The sequence below is a fragment of the Haliaeetus leucocephalus genome, unplaced genomic scaffold, assembly GCF_000737465.1.
Source record: "Haliaeetus leucocephalus isolate CR32 unplaced genomic scaffold, Haliaeetus_leucocephalus-4.0 Scaffold176, whole genome shotgun sequence".
Lineage (NCBI taxonomy): Eukaryota > Metazoa > Chordata > Aves > Accipitriformes > Accipitridae > Haliaeetus > Haliaeetus leucocephalus.
Window position 1 is genome coordinate 17,271 of NW_010972612.1, and position 22,998 is coordinate 40,268.

The window sequence follows — 22,998 nt, forward strand, 5'->3', positions numbered from 1 at the left end:
AGTCTAAGTTTAAAAGCCCTGGAGCCTTTCCTCATAAGTGACCTGCAGCCACTGAGCCTCATGCCCAGGTTGTCCCAGGCTCTGGGTCCCAGCCCCACAACCCATTCTTCACCCCCTCCTTCTCACACTGCTCAGGACTTCCTCCCACTGCACACAGGTGACAAGTTCCAGTTTGGCCGCACCTACTGGCACCTTACTGACAACACTTGGAGCACCCTGGGGAAGCAGATGCCAGACTGAAATGGTGCGAACTCCTGTCTGAAACCTGCTTGGTTCCCCACCGGCATGCACAAGGAATAAAGACAAGGAACCCTGAACAACACTGCCTCGCTGAGACATACCATCATCTGATGATGTGATATAGTCCCCCCAGCCTGAACTGACAGGTCTGATAGCTGTGGGCAACCTATCTCCTTCTGAAGGTCTGGTGTTGGCTGTCGTGGAGGCAGGACAAAGCCTGCAGTGCAGTGTCCCAGCACAGGTAACCCTGAGACCCTTCCCAGGGATGGGCTGAAATCACAAGGCTGCACAGCAGGGAGCTCAATCAGCACCTTTTTTATTAATATGCATCATAAATAAAGAAATAAATAAAGGCGAGACACCTTGTTCTAACGGGGAAATACAAATTAAATACGGTGCAATGTCCGCTAAGCGATGTACAAGCAGGAGGTAACCTTGCAAGGCCAGGGCCCCTTGCCATGGGGAAGCCAGCCCAGGCACGATGCTGCGAGCAGCGTCAACCCGGCCAAGGCACCAAATACTGGCGTGGCCTTTCACTAACACTGTTCCCCACCTGACAGGCAGGTGAAGATCCCACCCCAGTGGGCGGCATGAACATGGCAAGGAAGGGGTTGACTGGCATTGCCTCTACCAAGGACCCCAGGACCCCCAGTATCCCCTTGTGCTTGTGCACAACACTTGTCCCCCCCACCCCACGGCACTGCTCAGCAAGACCAGAAACCCTATGCCAAGGGGAGCACCACCCCTCCCTCCCCAGCTCCCTCTGGGAGCATCCCCCAATCTACCTGCCGGGAGCACTGCCCCCAACTCCAAAGAGCATCTCTAGCCCAGTCAGGGACCTTGCCCTCGCCACCTCCCCTCCAACCCCCCTCCACTGAGCATCCCAGGGCTTCCCAGGCACTGGCTCCCTGCTCAGCGTGGAGGGCACAGGGCCACCCCCCAAAGCACCCATCTCCGCACAGGGTGGCGCTACCCATCCCGGACCTACATAACACTGAACATCCACACCCCTTTCTCATGACCCCCCACACCTCCACACATACCCCTTCCCCCTCCCCTGGCCGTGGCCAGGCACAGCCCCAGCCCCGCCGCATGGTACAACCCACCAGGCACAACTATAATACGTTAGGACAGGGCTGCTCCAGCGTGGGGGAACCTACCTCGCAGCCCCCATCAAGCTGCAATGCAACTCATCAGCCCAGCCTTGCAGGGACCTTGCCAATGCACGGTGCTCCCACTCCTGTGGCTGATGATGCCAGGGATGCTGAAGGCTGCAGACTGCACTGCCACCCTCGGGGAGGGGAAAGCCAGCATCCTGCGCCCTCCACTGTGATACTGAGCTGGGCAATGGGGCAGTGCTACCCTGGCAGGGACTGCTTGGGTTCCTGCTATGTACGAGTCTACAGCCTACAGGTGCTGGAGATGGCGTGGGGTGGAGGGGGCTCAGGTGGTCCCCAATGTGGCTGCATGCACGGCGGTGCCTGGCAATACGAGGTGCAGCTCGCAGAAAACCCCAGGGGCCAAGCTGGCCTTTGGCAGCTGCACAAGGAGGAGCAAGAAGGAACCACCTATGGTTACTGTATTCTGTAATGGCAAGAAAGGTAAGAAACTAGCAAGAAGCTGTGTCTGTTCCTCTGGCAGGGTGGGCTTCCCCAGAGGAGCCTCAGCAGCCCACGGTACTGTGCTTGGCCTCCCAGCCACGTCAATAGTCCTCGTCCTCTGGGTGGGTGACGTACATGATGGGCACCAGTCCCTTCTCGGAGCCGAGGCTGCACTGCAGCCAGTCACCGTCCACTTTGGAGATGACCTGCAGGATATCCCCTTTATTGAAGCTCAGCTGTCCTGCCTCGGTGGCAATGTGATGGCAAAGAGCTTTCACCTCACTGCAGGCAAAGAGAAGGGAGGAAGGGTTAGCTTGCCACAGGACGCTCACCCTGCTGAAGCCCAGGGAGCACCATGGGCACAGAGGAGCAAGGAAAACAACCCCTGTCTCCCCACCCAGCCAGGTCCCCAGCTGCCCCTCACCTGCAGATTGCAGAGTTGGGGTGGATGGATGCACAAGCTGCATCGCTGCCCCGAATTGTCCCCTGGTCCATGAGTACAAAGGGGACCAGGCGAACTGCAACAGGCAGAGCCCTGCCAACCCCAACCCACGTCCCAGCACCTGCAGGACAGCCACATGGTGCCACTCACCAGGGAGGGTGGGGAGACAGCCCCCGGGCTGGCTGCGCCGCGGGGTCCACCTCAGGTGGCTCTGGCCGGGGGCGCTCCGGCTCAGGAGCTGCTTCTCGCCACATGCTTGCTCCGACCGTCTGGGCCACCAGCTGGAAGACAGACTTGTCCAAGCTCAGCCAGCCAGAGGGCAACCTGCAAAAAGAAGACAGAAGCAGGTAGTGGCAGGGAAGCGTACCTGGGGGCAAGGAGCAGCCGCTCTCGTGGCAATCTCGCGCCTTAGAGGTCTGACTCCATGCACAACGTGCACTGCAGTCCCCAGGCTGTCTTCTGGTGGGGAGGGCTCAGCATCCTCCAGACACACCATGGCCTAGACTGGGAAGGACATTTCCAGTGGCCATAGAAGCAGTAAGGGTACAGATGGAGGAGAAGCAGAGCGGGAGGTCTCAGCTACACAGGACAACTTCATGCCTTCTCCTCATGGGTCGTGCACAACAGGGGTGGCTCCATGTTCTTTTCTCAGTATGTGTTTTTGGGAGGGATGAGGTGATAGGGGCCACGCAGCAGGGGCTCTTCCCCCGGAGAGGGGGCTTAGGGGCTGGGGCAGTGTTATTGCTCAGGCAGAAGAGGAAAGCCCATGAGGTGGACTGAACATGGGTAGGTGCCAAGGGGAATGGTGGTGTGGGAGGAATTAAGGCAGGCCAGCAGGCTGGCAGGGCTGGCCAGGGGTGACAGTCCTCTCTGTTGACACACTGCCTCTGATATACCACCATGGTGTAGCCCAGCAGTCGGCTACTGGCCCGACTTCCACCTGCACTGCTGCAACCCCAGGTTTAACCAGCCCTCCCCAGCCCCAAACCATCCCTGCTCTTACCTGTTAGGCTGCCTGTGCTCTTTCTGCACCTTCCTGGACCCAAACAAGTGTCCCCACTTGATGGGCTGGCTGCCCTCTGATGCACTGGTGCTGCTCTCCTCTCGGGAGGCTGCTGCTGCTGTTCCCACTCTTTGCTGAGTCCCAGTCTCCTTCTCCTTGCTGCGCTTCAGCTCGGTAAGCACCGAGTCTGGGGGGCTGCCCATCCAGAAGGGCCAGCTCCGCTCCTTCACCTCTTCGCCAACCGGTACCTGCTGGGGCTTTTCCAAGGGCTCTTCCATGGCTTCAGGACTTGGCTTGCTGGCAGCCTTGGGCCTCTCCTCCAAGGTGCCCTCAGCAATGGGGCAAGCCTCTGCACCCTCCACAACCCCTTCGCGGGGGGGTGGTGCCTTGCGGGTCTCCGCTGACCTAGGCACAGTATTCAAAGCCTTCTTCTTCTCATAGCGGACGAACTTCGAGCCTTCAGCTGAGCCCTCGATGTAAATCTGAGAGCTCTGCATGAGCTGGTACCACCAGCCTGCCTGCTTGTCCTTCTTCCCCTCCCACGCGCTCTCTTGCGTCTTCCTCCCCTCTTCCTCCCTGTCGCCATCTCCGCAGGAGGCACCCACCCCCTTGACCCTCTCGCTCGCAGCTTGCTGGGGGCTGTGGCCTGGTGAGATGTCACCATCCCTGGCACTCGCTTTGCACGCTTCGGGGGCAGTGCTGCAGCCGTCGGGATCCTCACTGCTGCCCCGCGTCCGCATCAGCTGCAGGGTGGAGTGTGCGGAAAGCAGCAGGTCTTGCTTCACACGCAGCAGCTCCTTTTGCTGCTGCTGCTCTTTGCCCATCTGCATCAGGTGGTGCTCGAAAAGGAGGTCTAGGTTGAAGGGCAGCAGGGAGAGAGGCTGCAGCAGGAGCAAGAGCTCCTCGAAAAGAGGTTGGCACACGCTGTGAGACAGGCACAAGAAGCCCACTGGCTGGTAGTGTGCCAGGATGATATCTGTAGGGCAAGAGACATTAATTACAGGAGAGCCACCAAGAAGCTGCTGAAGCTATGGGGAAAGGAGCTGGACACTAGTTTTTGGTCACAGCTGTGGCTGCAGTGCGAGGCTCAGCACTGGGTCAGGGAGCACCAGATGCTCTGTGAGCTCTGGGCCGAGCTGGCCCAGGTCCTGCTTCCAGACGCACCTGCAGCCCAGACCTGCCCATCAGACTATACACCAGGATGATCTCTGCCACAAAATATCGTGGGGGTGGGGTGAGTATAAAGAGAATCAGTGGGATGGCACGTGTTAAAATTCTCTTCCACACCTCCTGGAGATGAACAAGGAGCTGCAGATCTGGCCAGCACCAGTCCCCCCTGCAGACAGAGGTGTCAGAGACAGCTGAATACAGTTTTTCCAGGGACCTGGCTGGGCTGAACTGTGGATCCTAACAGAAAATGGACTAACATTTCTACCTGCAGCATTCATTCTTCACTTCATTTGGCCACATCCACAGTGCCCGCCCCCCCCGCCCCAGCTTTGCTGTCAGGTCTCACTCCCAGGGAGAGAGTTGGGAATAGGATTTGTGGCCATTTGGTCCCAGTGAGATAACAAACTTACACCACAGACAGAACTTGCACCTTATCTCCAACCCTTTTGCCTAGCCTTCATCATCCTGACAACCCTAGCTTTTGCTCACACTTCCAGCTCTTAATGATGGCTTGAAACAGATGGTCGTCTTCTGCTCCAGAAAACCAGGATGCTTTCTCTTGCCACACTGCTCAGTACAAAGGCAAGTCTGGTCTCCTGGCTGCTCCAGAGAGAAGTGCTGACTGCACATGCAGACCTGGAAAATGTCTGCTGTCAGCCCCCAAACCTGCCAGAAGACACTGGGCTGGACTTCTTGTATGGGGCCCTGGGCTGAGCACAGGCTGAGCCAGCAGCACTCTCGGGGGATCCAGCAGGTCGAGGGCATCTGTCTCACTGTGCACTTAGCACTTAGTCATGCTGCTTCTAGGCATCAGGCAGCTTGATCCTGCTGCTGGGTTATCTGCACACTCTAGAAACAATTCTTGTTGAAAAAACAGATACAACCAGTAAAATCTGCTTTTTGTGTCTCAGGGGGTTTTCCTTTCCATTTCTTTCCATTTCCCATTCCTGAACAGTTTTAGCCAAGTGTGCACTGCTCCAGCTGTACAAAGCTCTCAGGCACTGGGCAGGGAACACAGAAATGTGCAGAGGCTTAGATCTCGTGTCCTGTGGGTAGACTGAGGGATCTGTGTTGGAGGTGATAGCCTTGGGTACTACCTGCAGCTGGGAAGCACGTGGCTGGCCAGGCTCAGGTGGCAGGAGCTGCATGGAGCTTGGACTTCCACTTGGGACCTCCCTGGTACACTGGGACTGTGTATAGTCTAGCCCTTCAGCTCAGAGCAGAGGGGAGCAGCCTAGGCTAAGAGACCAGCAAGAGAAATGCATGTCCCTCCCATGCTCTACAGTGTGCAGAATTTGGTCCCCACCGCAGCCCACAGCCCTCAGGCTCCTACCTTCATGGTTGTAGAGGTGGTTGAACCAGAACTCCAAGGACCGGATACTGCAGGAGGGGAAAACAAGCAGAGAAAGAAAGAAAGAGTGAAAATCAATTCGCCCTCTTCATCCTTGCTGTTCTACAAAAAGAAGTGTGGCTGGAAAAGGGCATTTACACAGCATGAACTTCTGAACCTCAAGACCTATTGAAAAGACAGTGGCTCACTCCCATCAGCATGCACTGACCACAGACACCAAGCCTGTCTCAGAGCCATCCACTTTGATTTACATGAGGCATCATACAACTGTAACCCCTAACAACCACGTTTCCAGCAAGTTTCCTCACCATTTAGCTCCTATGTCCTTGGCAGAACTTAGCTTTGCCGAGAGGGGCTCATGTGAAAGAAGCAAATCATCTACAAACATAAGATCATTGCTGCAGGCTTGGCCCAAACTATGCTGGTATCCTGTGCCAGCAGGGGAGAGCAGAACAGAGCTTGCTCATGCTTGTAGGGATCCTCCAACATTTGGAGATCTTGGGGACTCTGTCGCCACTGCCAGAGCTCTTGCCAGCCACTGGAGAGGAGCAGGGAAATACCATCCTAGTAGCACTTATCCCTTCACTGGCAAAAAGACATCGCTGACTTCTTCTGTTTAACACTGACTGCATGTATTGTGCATGCTCCTTATCCAACCTGGAAGGGCCAGCCTTGAGTCCTGGACCAGGGAAATTTCTCCTTCGAGCCTCATGCCCTAGGATTCACTGCAGCTCCAGGAAGCAGTGATTTAAGCAGGGATTTCCAGGAGTAATTTATGCATATGTTATGTCTAACCTTGCATGAACCCTGACAGACAGACTCTTCCCACCTAATGTTTTGGGGCTAAAACAAGCTGACAATGTTCTTCAGTGGGCTACAGCCACCCCTTCTCAGTCCTAGCCTGGTAGGGTAGGATTTGATCCTTCTGGAGTTCTCCAAGGCTCACAGCTTCTTCCTTCCTCCACCTAGAGCTGTGGAGTGGCTTCCCAGTTTCTTACATCCTTTCACTGGCAACTGTGCCTGCCTGAAGTCAAGGACCAGCACCCACTGCCCACCCTGGACAGTGACATGCAGCCAGACCACGGAGCCTGCTTACTTGAGGAGGCCAAAGATGAATGCGTTGAACCTCATGGTGTGGTTGGTGAGCTCCATGTACTGGCTGATCTTGCTATAGAGGCTGTGCAGCAACTTGGTAGAGGGGCCTATGGAAAAGAAGCAGAATGTTGATTTGTGGTCAGCAAAGCCAAAACGGCACCATGAGAAGGAGCATCAAGGCAAAGACAGACATTGGCTGGGTGTCCATGCCTGTGTGTGCAGTGCCTCTCCACCAAACACCAAGACAAGCTCACTCCATCCCAACAGTTAGGCTCCGCAAGGGAGATGGGTTGTGGTCTGTCCCAGACTGCCACTCCAAAACTTTGGGAGAGTTTGAATACTGCAAGGACCTGCCTCCCACACTTCAGGTACAATCACAGGCCTTGGCTCAAAATCAGCAGGTAAACAGAATATTGTGGTGGGTGGTTATAATTTGGGGTGTCTGGAATCACAGAGAGAACCCCAGAGCTGGAGATTTGCCACAAACAGACTAGGAGACTTCCCAGCCCTGGATGTAAGCTCTTCATGATGCAGAAATCAGTGTGGCCTTGCCATCTGTAACCTTGGAAAGGAGTTATCCTGGATGGTAGCCACTGCCACAATCCAGGGTGCAGACTGGTACTAGCAGAGGTGCAGGTGTTGTGGGCATGCTTGAGCCAAGTGAGCTGTGAGTGCAAATTTTCTTACAGACCAGGCTAAAGCACAGCTCTGCCTTATACAGTAGCTGTGCAGGGCTAAAGATGAAGGTCCAGAAACACCCTGGAATCTTAGAGGGGGGAAAGGGGCATTCTTTTGGGTTTTTTTTCTTTTTTCCATTGCTAGGACCTGTTATAGGAGAATTTGGAAATTTCAGGGAAAATGACAATAAATATTTGGCCAGAATAGAGCAGTGGCTCCTCTGTCTTGCAAGAGAAGGGCAAGGTGCACTCCGTTCCATGCAGGGAGATGGGTATTATTCTGCTTTCCCGTCCTTAAAGTCAGCCTTCCCCAGCACCCCCCAGCCATAACACGGGAGTACCGCAGAGCAATGGATATCGTTGCACATCCTCCATACCTAGCTGGGTGGATGCCTCCACCACGCTCCAGGGGATGTTCCTCCTCTGGCCAATGATCATGTCTAGGACGTAAGCCTTGAGCCCGTCACTCAGAATGTCCCGGACAGCAGGGCACAGGTATTTCAGGATGAGATGCCCCACATTGGGGCTCACGGAGCTGTTCCCAAGTTTGGCCTAAGGGACAACAGGTAACAGGGTGATTGTTGGTAACTGCTATACAAGGTAAGACGCATGCAAACAGTCCAGCCCCACTTGCCTACTACGGACACTCAGCAGGCAATATCCAGGCTACGGTAATGCTCAGCAGCTCCTTAATTAGGCAGTCTCTTCCCCTTCACCCCTGCTGCCTCATACACCAGTTCTGGACTGCTCCCTGCAAGGTCTGCCCCCGGCTGGGATGAAGCAACAGCTTGGGAAGAGAATATCCCAATTTGGGAAGACGATATCCCAATTAGAAGGTACACCTAGTTCTGCCTACAGGTATAAAAAGGCTGTCCTGCTAGAGGAAGAAAAGAGTATGGAATTTTTCTGCTGCTGTAGATTTTCTTGTTGCTATTTTTGAAGCAGGAAGCCTGAAGCCACATAGGAACTACCAGCACCGAAGGGTTAAGGAACACTTAACTCAGTGACATGCGGAGCTATAATTCCTAGGGATTACTATAAATAAACAGGGTGAGGGCAAAATGGATGGACAGAGCTCAGGCTGAGGTGACAAGCACATAAGAGCCCAGCATCAGCAGAGTGGGGACATACTCTGCTGCATACGGTCTTTGAGCTGCCGAGGGGTCTATGCAAAGGGGTCAGCCCCAGGCCTTGCACATCATGTTGGTGGTCCCAGGCAGTTGTGTTCAGGACACAGATTTTACCAGCTGAGCTGGAATTATACTGGCCAGTTGGCATGGGTCCACAAAGGCCCTGAACTGAGACTGAACTTCTGGGTCAGGAATAATCCTGTCAGATTCATTGAGCGTGGGAGCATCAGGGATGGGTGTTGCCTTTTGACAGGTGAATGCTCATCCCTTGGCACACTGATGCATAACAAAACCCCAGCATTTTACTTACCAGGGTTGTCTGGTAAGTAAAGTAATGCAGGAATGTTGCAATTATTCCCCAAACCAATACTGCAAGAATAGGAAATTCACAGTGAAGCCTTAAGAAGCTGTGGGAATCCCAACAGCTCCAGTTGTGATGCACAGCAATCTCTACATCATCAACAATTGTAATTAGGGGCAAATTACCCTGAGCTCTGAGGTAAGATTGAATGGGCTCGGAATCTGTCCCAGTGAGGTTTCTCCTTGGGGATGGCACTCCAGGGCAGTTGTCATGTCCAAATAGTGTCACGTTGCTGCCCCAGAGTCCCCTGACTGAAGCAGAGCATTCAGCATTGACAGGAGGAACCACAAACATGCTGGGTGTCACAGGACTGCAAACACTGCCTGGTACAAATGGAAGCAAACTTTTCTGCTTCTGTGTTATTCCAGAAATGGGAGATGAGGGGAGCACAGGCCAAAAGCAGCCAATTCCACAGGCAACCTAGATGCACTCTGAAGCTAGTGGGTTCATGGCAAGGGCTATAGGGGATGCCCATCTGCCTCAATGGGCAATGACTGATGCACTTCTTTATTGTTATGGAGCCCTGTGACACATCAAGGGACTGGGGACACTGCACTGTGTCCTGGCACCCGCTGTCACGGGACATGTGGAGGAGGGAGACACAACTCCCCACTGTATGAGAAAAAAGCTGGTGTACTGCATCAGATCAGCAGTCCAGCTGGCCTGGTATTCTTTCTTATAAAGAGCCATGAGTAAGTACATAAAAAAGACCCAAACCAGAGCAAACATATATAATTCTTGCCCTTAATATTTTTGCAGCCTACAGCTACTTTCAACTCAGAGACTACCTAAGCTGGACATTATTCCTATGTGTTTAATAGACCTCAATGAATTTCTCTTCCCTGTGTTTTTCTGATCTGCCCTTAAATGCATGTACTCCTTCAGTACCTCCAGCATCACGGAGCAAGAATTGTCAGATTTACTATCTGCTGCATGGCGTACCATCGCCTTTGGTTTGTTCTTGGTACTACCACCTTCATTGGATACCCTGTAGTTTTTGACTGGACGAGAATAGAAAGGCAATCTTTTTCCATCCTCTCCATGTCACACATGATGTTGAAAGCAAGACATACCTTCACCCCTGGATCTCTGCTGGTTCCAAAGTGAGCCACAATCAGGTCAACGGCAGTGTTGATTGCCTTCACCAGACCTAGAGGGAAAGAATGAGTCAGAGAGCTGCCTGAGGGGCTTCTAGCAGAGACCCTGACCAAACACTTCACAAAGAAATCAGGCAGGGGCATTTCAAGCCCATGTCAGCACACAAGCCCTCTCAGCCAAAAACATGCAGAGCCCCTCCTAACTCCTCACCAAATCTGGCCCTGCTGGTTCCAACACTCACCTATCAGCCCAACAGTAGGACAACCTTTAGAAGCAGCTGAAGCATAAGATACCCTGTCAATATTCCCAAGGGAGATGGACCATCACCTCCACACACCATCCCTTGAGGGAGCAGAGATGGGGTCTGAGGCAATGAGTCTTTTGCTGCTTTGATCCTACAGGGCAGCAAGGCAGAAGCCACACCTTTGGCAAAGCTATGTAATGACTTTGAGTAACAAGCCAGTGGTGGGTAATCTGACATCTGCATCAGCATGATGCAAGAATAGAAGTGGAATAGAGGGGAAAGCTGCCATCTGGTAATCACCAACACATAGCTGGCAAAGGCACGGGAACATTTCTGCACATCTCTTGCCTCTAAAATGATACTGAGGCAGCTGTCAACAATCCAGTCCCCAACCCTGCCTCTAGCATGGATCTCATCACAGCCATATCTTGTCCTGCTTTGGAATCCTTTCTCCCACCCTTTCATATAAACAATTCACCATGTAGGACCAACAGACCTTTTACCTAAATTACAAAATCTCAGGCTAGCACATCTGCAACATCACACAGATCCACCCTTGTATACTGAGACAGGGGTGGCAGCATGCCCTGCCTTAGGGTCATACTCCTGTGCCTGTCTGCTCTCTGCCCTTTCTTGTGGACTTAAGATTCTTTCTAATCATACTTCCTGTGATGAGTAGCTCAAACATACTCCGTGGCACATTGCATGGTGCAGAGAACACAAGAACCTGCCATGGAAACAGCTCACTCCATCCCAACAGTTAGGCTCCACAAGGGAGATGGGTTGTGGTCTGTCCCAGACTGCCACTCCAAAACTTTGGGAGAGTTTGAATACCACAAGGACCTGCCTCCCACACTTCAGGTACAATCACAGGCCTTGTGATATGTCCAGGGGGACATATAGTTATGACGTTAAAGTAGAGAAGGGCAGGGAAAGAAACCATTATGTCAACAGAGATGAGATGAGACAGAGAGAAGCACTGTTCGCCTTATGCTGTGCTATGCCACACTCTTGTCCATGAGAGATGCACAGACTCACCCTTCTTCTGCAGCAAGTCGATGGAGATGGACTCTGTGTTGCCATCTGGGGAGAGGCAGAACTCAGCGGGGGGTTTCTCTGCTAGTGAGAAGTAGTCAGGGAAGAAGTCAGTGTAGGTAAGCTGGAGTTGCCTCATAGACTGTCCTGCAGGGCCAAGACAGGGGGGAGAAGGATCAGCCCCAAGCCCTTATACCAAAGCCTCTCCCACATTGTTTGCTTTTCCCAGAAGCATGCTGCGTCAGCAGCAGTCTTCACCCCAGCCTGTCCAAGGCTGGGATAGCAAGGCCACAGGCTTGTTACTCTCCCAGCAATGGTTTGCAATGTGAGCCTGTAAGTTCAACCCCACAGCTCACCCAACAACTAGCTCCAGCTTGACCAGGGTCCATAGGCACTGGGAGATGCTGTGGGAGATTCACCCTCATGGGCTGGTGCTAAGGGAAACCTCGCTGCACGAGACTCTCAGGGCTGCTGCGCCGATAGCCCCGGCAAGTGGGGTCAAAAGTAGAGCACAGAGAGAATCCCTACTTGTCACACACAGGCACGCACAGGCAACAAACCACATATCTTCTGCCTGTCCCCCGGGATGGCCTCTGTTTTCAAGGGGTGACTTCTGCAGGAGCTCTTTCATGTGCTCAATTTCAATCTGGTTGATTCTCCAGCTCTCTTGTGAGGCATTCTCCCGTGAAGGAGCGATGGGGAAACTGTCTGGGTTGGCAGAGTGAGTTGTAGAGCTTTGGGGAATTCCCTCTGGGACTTGAAGCTGACCTGAAGAACACTCTCCCCCCCCACAGAGACCACACTGCTCTTCCCAGAGGACTCTCAAATGTTCAGCCAAAAGCAGCCTGTCCCTCTCAGCCCTTCCTGCACAGGTTTTGGAGGATAGCAAAGACCTTAAGGGCAAAGCATGGAGAAGACAGAGCCCCATGGAGCCCTACAGTGTTGCCAGCTGCCCCATGAAAGCTACAGCCCAGCACCTAGCATGCTGCCAGAATTGGGGCAGATGGGCAGACACTGTGGGGCACTGACACAAGACCTCCAAGGGCCACAACTCCTGTGTGAGACATGAACTGAACTGCAAGCTCGACACAGTCCAGAAACACTTGCTGAGGTCTGAGCAGGCTCTTGGGCCATTCATTTTCCCCTTCAATCCAGCCCAGAGCAGGACCTGTCTGCTCTCAGCTCATGCAGAAGGGAGGCTCCACACAGATTGTGCCGACCAGTGAGGCAATTTTCACCCTCCTCTTGTACCCCTCAGCCCTGCTGTGAGCAGATGCATCATCCCTCCTTCTCAGAGCCGGCAGAGCAGTGATGAAGCCAGGCTGAACCTGAGCCCCAGGGTCACCTCCCAAGACCCCCCAGCAGAAAGGTGGTGCGCACCGTTCAGCTTGCAGTGGAAATGGCTGGTGTTGAGAGTGCCAGGGAGCTCAAAGATGGGGTTCCCCCGGTTCAGCCGAGGCTCTTGCTGCCTCCTGTCTAGGCTGCCTGCTAAGCTGGGCAGCCCCGAAATGCGGTCCAGACCCAGGGGGTTCCTCCGCCTGTACTCCCGCCACTTCAGCGCTTGGGGAGAGAGGTGGTTCGCTAGGATGCCGCAGGCAGTGAGCACCAGACGGGAGGATGTGAGCAGACAGCAGCGTGTGGAGGGGAAACAGGGAGAGAGAAGACGAGAAAGAGGAAGGACAGAGAAAGAGAAACAGCACATTAAAGTCCAGCAGCATTTCAGGACATTAGCACACATACATATAGGGAGGTGGAGGCCACAGCCTGGCAGAGCAGGGCAGGAACCTGGGTGGCCTTGCAGGTGCAGGCATAGAAGGAGCAGGTTTGGGGCACAAGCACCTGGCAATGGGGTGCTGTAAGATCAGCAGCCCAGCCCATGCTGCCCTCTCCAGAGACACAGTGTAGGAGTTGGGACTGGGGGCACATGCTCTTAGTGTAGGACTTTCTTTTGCAAGGCAAAGTGATGGTAAGGGCTGTTGGGCACTGCCGTACCCAGATGCAATTTTGCCCTGGGCTGTACCTCTAAGAGAGGGTGGTGCTACAGGGAACAGCCACAGCCATAGGGAGCTGGAGATGTTCCAGACCAGCACGTCCTGGCAGATGGGTACCTACCATTGAGGGGCCGTATTCCCATGCTGCTCAAGGGACCAGAGCTGCTCGTCTCACCACCACTTCTCCAGTGGGGATCTGTGTGGCTTCCTACTCTGCTCACAGGCATACCACCCACCGAGAGGGGTGGGAGGGACCCAGTGTGGAGCCGGTACTCAGACAGTGGTGGGCTTGGCTCCAGCGGTGCCTCCTTCTTGGGAACCGGCTTGGGGTTCTCCTTTTGCCTCAGGGCATCAGCTTTGGTGGCTTGGGAGGGCTGCATGGCACTGACAGCTGGGGAAGACCTCGTGGGAAGCAGGCTGGCGGAGATGGGGCAGGACCTGCTTCTGGGGGGCTGGCTCTCTCCAGCTCTCTCCGCGGTGGGTGAGGAAGAGGAGTCCACGCTTTGAAAGAAAGGCACGTTGCATCGCACAGGAGAGTAACTCCCCAGGGGGGATGGCCGGGTTGTCTCCGGTGCAGGCTTCTTAATGCAGCCATCATTGCGGGAGGCAGCTCCATCCCCTGAACGTTGGGTCAGGAGCGTGCCGTGGGCTTGGCTCCCCGCCACCACCGCCTGCTCTGCCAAGGTGGCCGAGGCTGAGGACTGGGAATTGGAGGAGATCTGCTGGCTGGCAGACCGGTTGCTGGACAAGCTGTAGAGTTGGGAAAGGCTGGAAGCAAAATGGCTGTGCAGGGCACGGGCCTTGGGTGGCTTGCTGAAATGGTGCTGGAAAACAAAGGGCTGGATGGGCAGAGTCGTGGGACGCTGGTCCTTGCTGTAGCGTACCACAGGCTTGCTGTCTGTGCCACCACCTTTGGGGAGAGAAAGGTGGACAAAGTGTGAGGATGGGCAGAGGGACAATCATCGTCAGCCTGGCAGATCGCAGGCAAAAGGGAATGTGCTCTTAGCTGTGGGTGGAAGAGGACAGCTAGAGGCCAGACACAGGCAGAGTGGTTCAAGTCTGAACTGGTTACATACATCATGAGCTGGCAGCGTAAAGACATGTGGCCCTAAATGCAGAGTTTCCAGCTATTAGCAGCTGTCTGGAAGAGTACAGTGCTGCACCAGGAGCTTGTCTCTCCTGGTAGGGTCACCAGCTTCACATCCCTTCAGCAAACCTCGCTCCTAGGACAGCACAAAGTCATGGCCCCAAGCGCCTGCCCTCAACCTGCCTCTGCCCAGGCAGTGCCACAAAGACATGGCCCAACGCACTGTGGTACAGCAAGGTTTCTTATCCTGAAGGACTGTCCACATGTGCTGAGAACTTACCCAGCTGAGCACAAGCATTACATGCAATAGAACTGCATCCCACATCACAGTTGGTGCTGTTGGAAAGGCTGCTTGCTTCCCATTCTCCCTCCCTCTTTCTCTTGTAACTGTCCCCCCTCTGAACACATAGCTCCCTTCATCCCCCTGCCTGTACCAGACCTAAGCAGGATGTTCCCAGCCAAATCAGGACCACAGCAGAAACAGAAGAGCTTCCAACCCTGGAAAGCGCAGGTCTGCTCCAGCAAATGATGGACAGGGATGTTCCAAGGAAGTGTGCTGGGCTATTTCCTATGTGTGCATGCCTCCAGCTCCTGGTGGGGCTACAATGTCCTGACGGACACAGCTGAAGCATGACACACTGCACTCTGCACAACACACAACACTGGATGCACACACCTGGCTGACTGGGATCCCTGATCACCAGCCACGCCACATCCCAGCACAGTGTGGCACCTTCTCCCTTGCTCCACCCCCCACTCCTCCAGCCCAGAGCAAATCCTGGGACAAAGGACCTGTCCCAAGCACAGCCCTGGTGTTAACCTGCTGCCTGTGGGGTGTGCAATGCCTTTGTCTCTATAACTAGCTTTTAGCAGGGCTTGCTTTCCCTCTAGTCCCTTCTCAGACCCTCTAGGCTTACATGCTGTTCTCAGCTGGAGCAAAGCAGCTCTGCCTTTATCTCCAGCTGCAGGCAGGAGCTTTCTGCGCAGCACTAATGCCTGCCTTGCTGTCACAGTGCGGACGAAGGGACCACAGCAGGGGGTGCAGGACCTGTTGGGTTCTATTGCCTTGAGAGCTCCTGTCTGCCCCCTCCTCCCTGAGCAGCTCTTGCTCCTTCCAAGCACTCCCTCTGCAAACGAAGAGGGCTGCTCCCACGCTGCCTTCTCCCAGCAGAGACCTGCCTTCCCTGCCATCCCACACCGAGTGCACATTCAAGACTCAATAAACAAACAGCACAATACTTAAAAAGCTCTTGCTCCAAAGGCCAAAATCTCTCCCACACCTGCCATGGCAATGAACGACATGTTCTTCCTATCTCCTGCCAGAAATGTTCAGGGCATTAAATGGAGACTTGGCATGTTAGGAGCTACCTACTGCAGCAGTCTGGTCAGAGGCATTTTAGACAGGCTCCTACCTGAGAAGCAGGTACGAGAATTGTCTAGGGCAGTAATAGAGGTCCTGTGCCATGCTGGAGAAATGGCCATACCTCTGATGGGGCTGTCACATAGCTTCCTCACCAGGACAAGTGACAGCAATGTCAAGGTGGAAAGCAACTCATGTATTACAGGCTTTCCTGCAGAGGGAACTGTGACAATTACCCTCCACAGGAACCTTTGCTGCAATCCAATGCATTGTGGAGGATATGACCAGGGTATTCCAGCAGAGACACACAGCTCCTCTAATCTCTTCAGGACTCATGCTGTAAGTGCCAGCAGAGAATGTGTGAGCTCCCTGACCCTGAGAGGAGACTGCTGGCTATGCCTCTTCCCTCTCCACCTCTGCCCCAAAAACTCGTCAATGGTTCCCTTCCCTTCATCTGCTGGGAATGTGACTCTGCTGAGCATCTTCACATCTCTATCTTAGGAGCTAAAGGCAGGTGATTCTCATGGACTGGGGGAGTACAATGCCCTGGAAGGGAGACAATCCTCCAAGCTGCACAGACCCTAAGTGCCAAGGCCATGTCCTCCCTTACATGATAGGAGAGGTTTCCACAAAACCTCAAGAGGCTTTAGAAACACAAGGACAAGACTCTTGCACTGATCTGGGTCTGAAATAAGCACAGCAGGTCTTTGTCCCAGGGAGTGGTAGACCAGGAAACAAACCGCACAGGCACTGGTCTCCCATTGCCATGCAGGTTCCTCTGCTGCTCCCCTGATGTCCCAAAGAGCAGCCTTTCTTTTTACTTCTCCATTCTGCCTAGTTTGGCTCCTTACCGTCTGCTCGGGCTCTAGCACCTCTTTGTCCGTGGCCACTGGCAGAGCCACCTGAGAAGCTGGCATCTGCCTCCATCAGCAGGGAGAGAGAGGCTTGCTCACCTGCCCCATGCCCACTGGGGACCTTCTCACCGGAGACTGAGTCTTTGGTGGAACTCAAAGCCTGGCTGTCCCCAAAAGCATGATTCAAACAGAAGCCCTCGCAGCTCCGGTTCAGGCCATGGACGAAAGGCATGGGTGGAAGACTCTGGCTGCGGCGAGCTCTTTCTTCAAGGAAGGTTGGGCAATCCCGCTGTGTCTCAGGGATAGGGGAGAACTCCAAGGAGGAGTCACCACTGGACCGGAGTGGTGGGGAGGTGCCATTCTTTTTCCGGCCTTTAGCCAGTTCAGCAAAAGACGTCACTCGTTTCGGGGGAGAACTCTGGATAGGTATTGCTGGACTTTCACTCAGCTTGACCGGACAGCTCACCATGCGCTCCAAGGAGCCCAGCCTGCCACTGGGACTCCTGTCCAGGTTCTGGTCATAGCTCCTGGAGCGCTGCCGGCTTGTGTTGAGGTTAGGTGGTGACACGTTCACATAGACCTGACCCTCAATCATGTTTTGGGTGGATTCTCCCTTTGCCTCCTGCTCACTGCACTCCACGTTGCTTTCTTCTTGTCTCAGGTCAGGCCTTCTGAACAGATAGTATTCAGTGGGCTGGGCTGGACTACCTTTGGTATGGTCTTCTGAGCAGCTAGTTATGGAAGATCCTGCCGGGCTGGGGGATGACTGGGAAGACAAGTCACATGTGACTAACTTATAGTAATTCTGAGTAGCCACAACAAGCCGTGCTTGGCTCTGTAAGCAGGCAGTGAGGTCTGAGCTCTCTGAAGCGCAAGGCTCACAGTGGAGGTGGTAGGAGTTGCAGTTAGCATCGAGGACAGGTGAGGAGGAGTGTTGACACCCACACACCTTCCCTGAACTCTCTGGGTGATGCGACTCGCAAGACATCTTGGATTCTGTGGGTGATGAATGCAAATCCAGGTAAAAAGCTCCTGTGTCTGAGTGGCTGCAGAAGGAAGAGTCACAGGACAGGTTGGCTGAATTCAGGTTAGATCGAGACTGACCATTCATTTTGTTGTAGAGAGCACTGAAGTTCACCAGCACCCCATCAGAGCTGTTGCAGGAAGAGTCACTGATGTAGCCCATCTGTTGGTCAATCACCTCAGACTGACTTGACGAACTGTAGCAGCGACAGTGCTGGAGCTCCGAACTGGAACAGCTGCACGTCCGGCTGTGCAGGGCATCCTGATTCCTCAGCAATTCACCAGTGTTCTGGTTCCACTCCTGGTCACCACCATCGAAGGAGAAGCTGGAGGAGCTGCCACGATGGCAGCTGCATTCATCCAGCTCCATGCGTTCTGAGGCGTGGTGACACCTGTTTGCGTTGTTCCTCTTCTGGATGTCGTCACTGCTGATTTTGTCCTCTTGCCCGTCTACCACACCGGACCGGCTAGCCATGTTCCAGGATTTCACAATGTGGTTGGAGTCGTGGAGGTGGAAAGGGGGCAAGGCCAGCTCGTGCAGATGAAAGGGAGGTTTGCCAGCCACAAGTGAGTTGTGAAGATGGAAAGATTTTTGACCCAAGTCATCCCCAAAGATGCTGAGGTCTTCACCCTCACTCAGTAGGAAAGGGTTGTGTCGCTTGCTGACACTAGGGACAATCAAATCCCTTGCTTTGCCTTCTTTCCTGTCTGAGGCCTCTGCTGAGGTTTCGGAGGTCTGGAGAAAGCTGCTGTACACCAAGGAGTCAGTCTGTGAAAGGTCTCTGTCTGGAAGGGCAGAGGTCCGTGTAATGCTGAGCTCTGGCTGGCAGAAGGGATTGGTCCTTTTGCTCACGGAGCAGCACTGTCTATCGGGGACCTGGCAATGGACCAGGGGAATGTGATGGACAATCAGCGTCTCACCAGTCAGTTTGGGTGGACTATCCATGGTGAGGAATGCTCTTCAGGACATCAGTTAAGCTGGTGCTACCCATGGACAGATAGGGCTGCACATGAGAGGCAGGGAGGACACTTCTCATGAGGGAATTCAGATACCTAAATAGAGACAAAAACACAAAGGAAGTCACCTCTCAGGAAAGGCAGTGACTATTTAAAGCATCCTTGGTTTGACTGAACACTTCATGTGCTGACAAGGACCAAACAGACTAGTCCTTGTCAGCACAAATACCTGAACACAAGGTCCTGAGTTGTCCTTCTTCAGGGAAAGCATCACAATGTAAGACAAACTTGTGGGACAACATTTGTGCTTCCGTCTGACCCCTCTCAAATTTATGTGAAGTGAGTGACTGATTTCACTCAAGTGGCCAAAGGGCTGCACAGGCTTTGGGCCAAAGGAAGACCTCACTGCGGATGGCACTGCATGCTCACAGGAAAACAGGCAGACAGCACAGGGTCTGAAAAAATGTGCTGCACTCTGATGAAAGCAGTCCATCTTCTCCCACTGGCTTAAATATCTTTGTCTCCCTTTAGGTACCTTGAACTTTCCTTTAAGAACCAAACACTAAAGTGCACTGCCAGGCCGTGCAACATTAGAGACACACAAGTCCAGGCAGAGACTGGAAAGCAGGAACAGACTGGAACAGGAAAGCACAACAACCATTCCTCTCCAAAATCCAGGAGCCCCCATGAGTTTCCTGAGCTCTTTTAATGGTGCCAGGGGAGCATGCCAAAGTATGCAACTACTTATGCACACAAGGGCCTCTCATGTGAAAAGGAGCGGATGACTTCAGTGGGGCCATGAGGAACCAGTGGTGATGGTTAAATAGGTCCCATACAGCACATTGCCTTCTGCTGACCTTTTGCTGATTATTAAGCCTCAGCTCAAACTGGTTCCTCTTGTGGTCTGGGGTGCCTCGTTCACACTTCTCTGACATTCTGCCACATTATCTGTGGCACTTACTTGCTTATTACCTGCTGCACTTCACAACAGTACAACTACCACAGCCCACAGTCCCAGGAGCCGTACAGGCAGGGCACTGAGCCCCACTCCCTCAGAGTTCGTTTAACAGCAGGTTCTCATAAAGCTAGAGGAAGATATTCACCAGCATTTGATATGGGAGAACAGAGCACATATTCATTCCTCCTTCCCCATCTAACCTGGACGTCCAGCCTGCAAGTGCCTCCAGGACAGTCTGGAATGTGTTTCCCTCTTGTCTTCCCTTCTACACATCAGAGAAGCCAATGCAGAGAAGTGACAGCTAAGGCAGCAAGGAGAGAGAGAAACCACAAAAGACAACAGTGATCCAGGATGATCCTGAGGGATTAAAAAATGACCCAGTGCTCTCACAGATACACCACTTGTTCTGACAACCCTGGCCCAAACACCCTTGGTCAGCAACCTACATCCCATATCTCATCCAGGCATCCTCAGTGCTCACAGCAGCCTGACACCATGTACTATGATCCTGCTCTGGGCCCCAGGACCCCGGGTTGGCTGCCACCACTGACCTTCAGACTCCAGAAAGTGGCATTCACAGGATCTGTTTTCACCTACCTTACCCCAACATTTGTGACAATGGGATGATAGTGGATTTGAAGCAGAGCTGCAAAGGCACATGCGAGGCCAGGAGGGAAATTGAGAAATGTGGGATAAGTCAAGTTAGAACAACAGTGTAAGCAATGAGACAGCTCCACAGAAAGATCAAGAACTTCAGCTCTTTCAGCTTCATAGCATAAGAATAGCAATTAAAAGATGCTAAAAAAAAATCATCAAAAGAAGTACTTTCCTCCCACACTTAATAGTGCTTCTCACAGACACAGGATGCTGCTGGCAGGAAAAAAAATACAAAGATAGAAATGGACCTAGCATTTACAATAAACACCCAATGATGTAAAAGTTAATGCTAACACCACTGTTAGTCAACAGACAAGCCTTCTGGTAGACTCTACCAGAGATCATCACGAGACCTACATGAGGGGAACACTCACCCTCATTTCTGCTTCTGCTGGGATGTTTCACCCAGGATTAGGCTCTGAAGTAGAGAGGTCACCTGGACCACTTAGACGATATCCAGCTGGACTGTTGTGCAGCCCTAAACTCTCCCTCACCTATAGCTTCCCTAAGCCCTCTATCTCCCTTCACTCCCCTTTCAGTGACTCCTCTGTCTTACAAGCTTCTGGCTCCTTTCCTACAGCTGCTGCCACAAAGGCTGAAAGGAATGACTCTGTCCTCAGCCCAGTTCCTGGGGGGAGATCTTTTACATCAGGGATTCCCAAGATCACATTGCTCAGGAACCACCGTGGTTAACAGCAGCTCCTGACTCTGTGCCTAGCACACGCACGCGCTGGAAGTGGTGTTCAACAGCTGCAACAGTGTTCGTGCCCCATTTTGGACCTTGTGCATCATTGATCATGGCAGATGTAGCAGCGGGAGCCCCCGTTTATCCTGTCTTCCCCCACCCCTCCAGCATTATGGGAAAAAAACTAGTCCCCCAGTGCTTATCTGCTCATGCAGGCCTACCCTGCCCTTGTTACTGCCTCTGTAGCTGATTGTAATGCTTAGAGCACATCTCTTCATAAGGCTTTGCTATATTTTGAGTGTTGCCACAATGCAACCACTTGAAAAGCATCATTTTGAGGATATAGACCCCGATGAGAGCACACTTCACTGCTGAAGCACCGGGTCTCCGCTGCCTCTGGGAAATGGCTGCTTGGAGCCGGTTCCCAGCACCAGCACCAATCTGCTGACAAGCCCTGCTGAGCAATGCATACTTCATGTTGCTGCAGAAGCTGCTGTGGGAGGACAAGGCTTGAACAGCATCGTGGTTTAACCCCAGCCAGCAACTAAGCACCACGCAGCTGCTCGCTCAATTCCCCTTCACCCAGTGGGATGGGGAGAGAATTGGGAAAAACCCACAGTAAAACTTGTGGGCTGAGATAAGAACAGTTTAATAGGACAGAAAGGAAGAAAATAATAAAGCTAATAATAACAAAAATAAAATAAAAATAATAAATAAAAGGATTGGAATATACAAAAGAAGTGATGCACAGTGCAATTGCTCAGCACTCGCTGACCAATGCCCAGTCAGTTCCCAGCCAAAACCAGAACACACAGGCACACTTTGACATTTGACAACAAAATGTCAAGAGAGCTGACACACAGCCATTTCCCAGCTGTCTCTCTGGAGCTCTGGCTGCGACATTCAACTCTGCCCAGCTATTTGGTTTCAGTGGCAGCACAGGCTCCCCAGGTGGACTGTGATTCACTGGCTGTCACAGATGCTGCAGCAGACGGATGCCCACTCTGCCTGCACCCACGGCCTGCTCCTAGCACAAGGCTCTGAGGTCCAATATCACAGGTGGCACACAGCTAGCCCCTGACGGGAGCCATTCTGACAGCTTCCCTAGGGATATGCATGACTTTTTTTGTGCCCTAGCTACCCCTCCTCTCTCCCTTGGACCCCTCTCCTGCGTTCCTCCTGTCTTAGGACAATGGCACTGCCAGTGCAGGGATTATTCAGTTCCCAACACCAGAGCATCCCCTGTGGCTGTATTATCCCTCGACTCTGCCTCCCAGATTCTAGAAGACTATAGAAGGATCCTCCCTCTTCCTATTCAGGGTCTGGTAGGCTGGGATTGATACTGGGGCATAAAGTCCAGCAAGCAAGATTCTGCTGGCTTTGATCAGCTCTCTGTAAAGCCCTCACACCCCTTTGCAAGGGGAAGTTGCCAGATGTGGATAGGCAGTCTGCACCTGAACACTTTTTGCCAAATCAATTCATTCCTCTTATCATTTGCAATAGCACAAGCCCACAGTGTGCTGTATCCTGTTCAATCCTACACATACAACAGCAAACAGAGCATCCAGGAACAATCCCTGCCCAGAAAAGCATGCCATGGCAGTGCAAGGCAAGGAGGCATGCAGGGAGAACCATGACTCTAGATGCATCAGTACAAAAGCCATTTTATTTGCAAATGTCAAATTTTTTTTGCCTTCTCTATACTGACACCATCTGCTGCTACATGGGAGATATGGGTTGTTTATTCAGTCAGCTCTTTCTTGAGGTGCTAAGGGTTACCTAGAGAAGGCGAGGGCCAGACATTTCATTACCTGCGGATGCTTCATTCCAGTCAAGATAATACAGAGCAGAGAAGGATGGCTTTTTATGAGACACCTATGTTGTGGTGTGGAATTGCTCAAGAACGCTTGTACCCCCATGTGTGTGTATATATATATATACACATGACAAAAACTCCTTAGCTGCAGCAAAGCTCTAGG

The 22,998-nt window shown here is 53.0% G+C and overlaps 1 protein-coding gene across 1 annotated transcript; it reads right to left on the bottom strand.

Annotated features, from left to right (window-relative positions):
• Positions 1–1,593: 1,593 nt before the first annotated feature.
• Positions 1,594–18,708, bottom strand: RUSC2 (RUN and SH3 domain containing 2). Its single transcript, XM_010564210.1, has 11 exons — positions 16,737–18,708; positions 13,560–14,348; positions 12,828–13,028; positions 11,451–11,594; positions 10,144–10,220; positions 7,957–8,131; positions 6,904–7,009; positions 5,790–5,836; positions 3,287–4,262; positions 2,434–2,607; positions 1,594–2,123 (listed from the first exon to the last, which is right to left on the bottom strand). The coding sequence occupies exons 1-11, from the start codon at positions 18,706–18,708 to the stop codon at positions 1,943–1,945; spliced, it is 4,842 nt and encodes a 1,613-aa protein (XP_010562512.1). The 3' UTR covers positions 1,594–1,942.
• Positions 18,709–22,998: the final 4,290 nt, after the last annotated feature.

What these genes read in the sequence shown, in the direction of transcription:
- RUSC2 (XM_010564210.1), bottom strand. Translation starts at nt 18,708, where the DNA reads ATGGATAGTCCACCCAAACTGACTGGTGAGACGCTGATTGTCCATCAC. An exon ending in GCAGAGATCCAGGGGTGAAG is followed by an intron (nt 8,132 to 10,143) that starts GTATGTCTTGCT and finishes GTTGTCCCTTAG; the next exon opens with GCCAAACTTGGGAACAGCTC. An exon ending in CCACCTCTACAACCATGAAG is followed by an intron (nt 4,263 to 5,789) that starts GTAGGAGCCTGA and finishes CTTGCCCTACAG; the next exon opens with ATATCATCCTGGCACACTAC.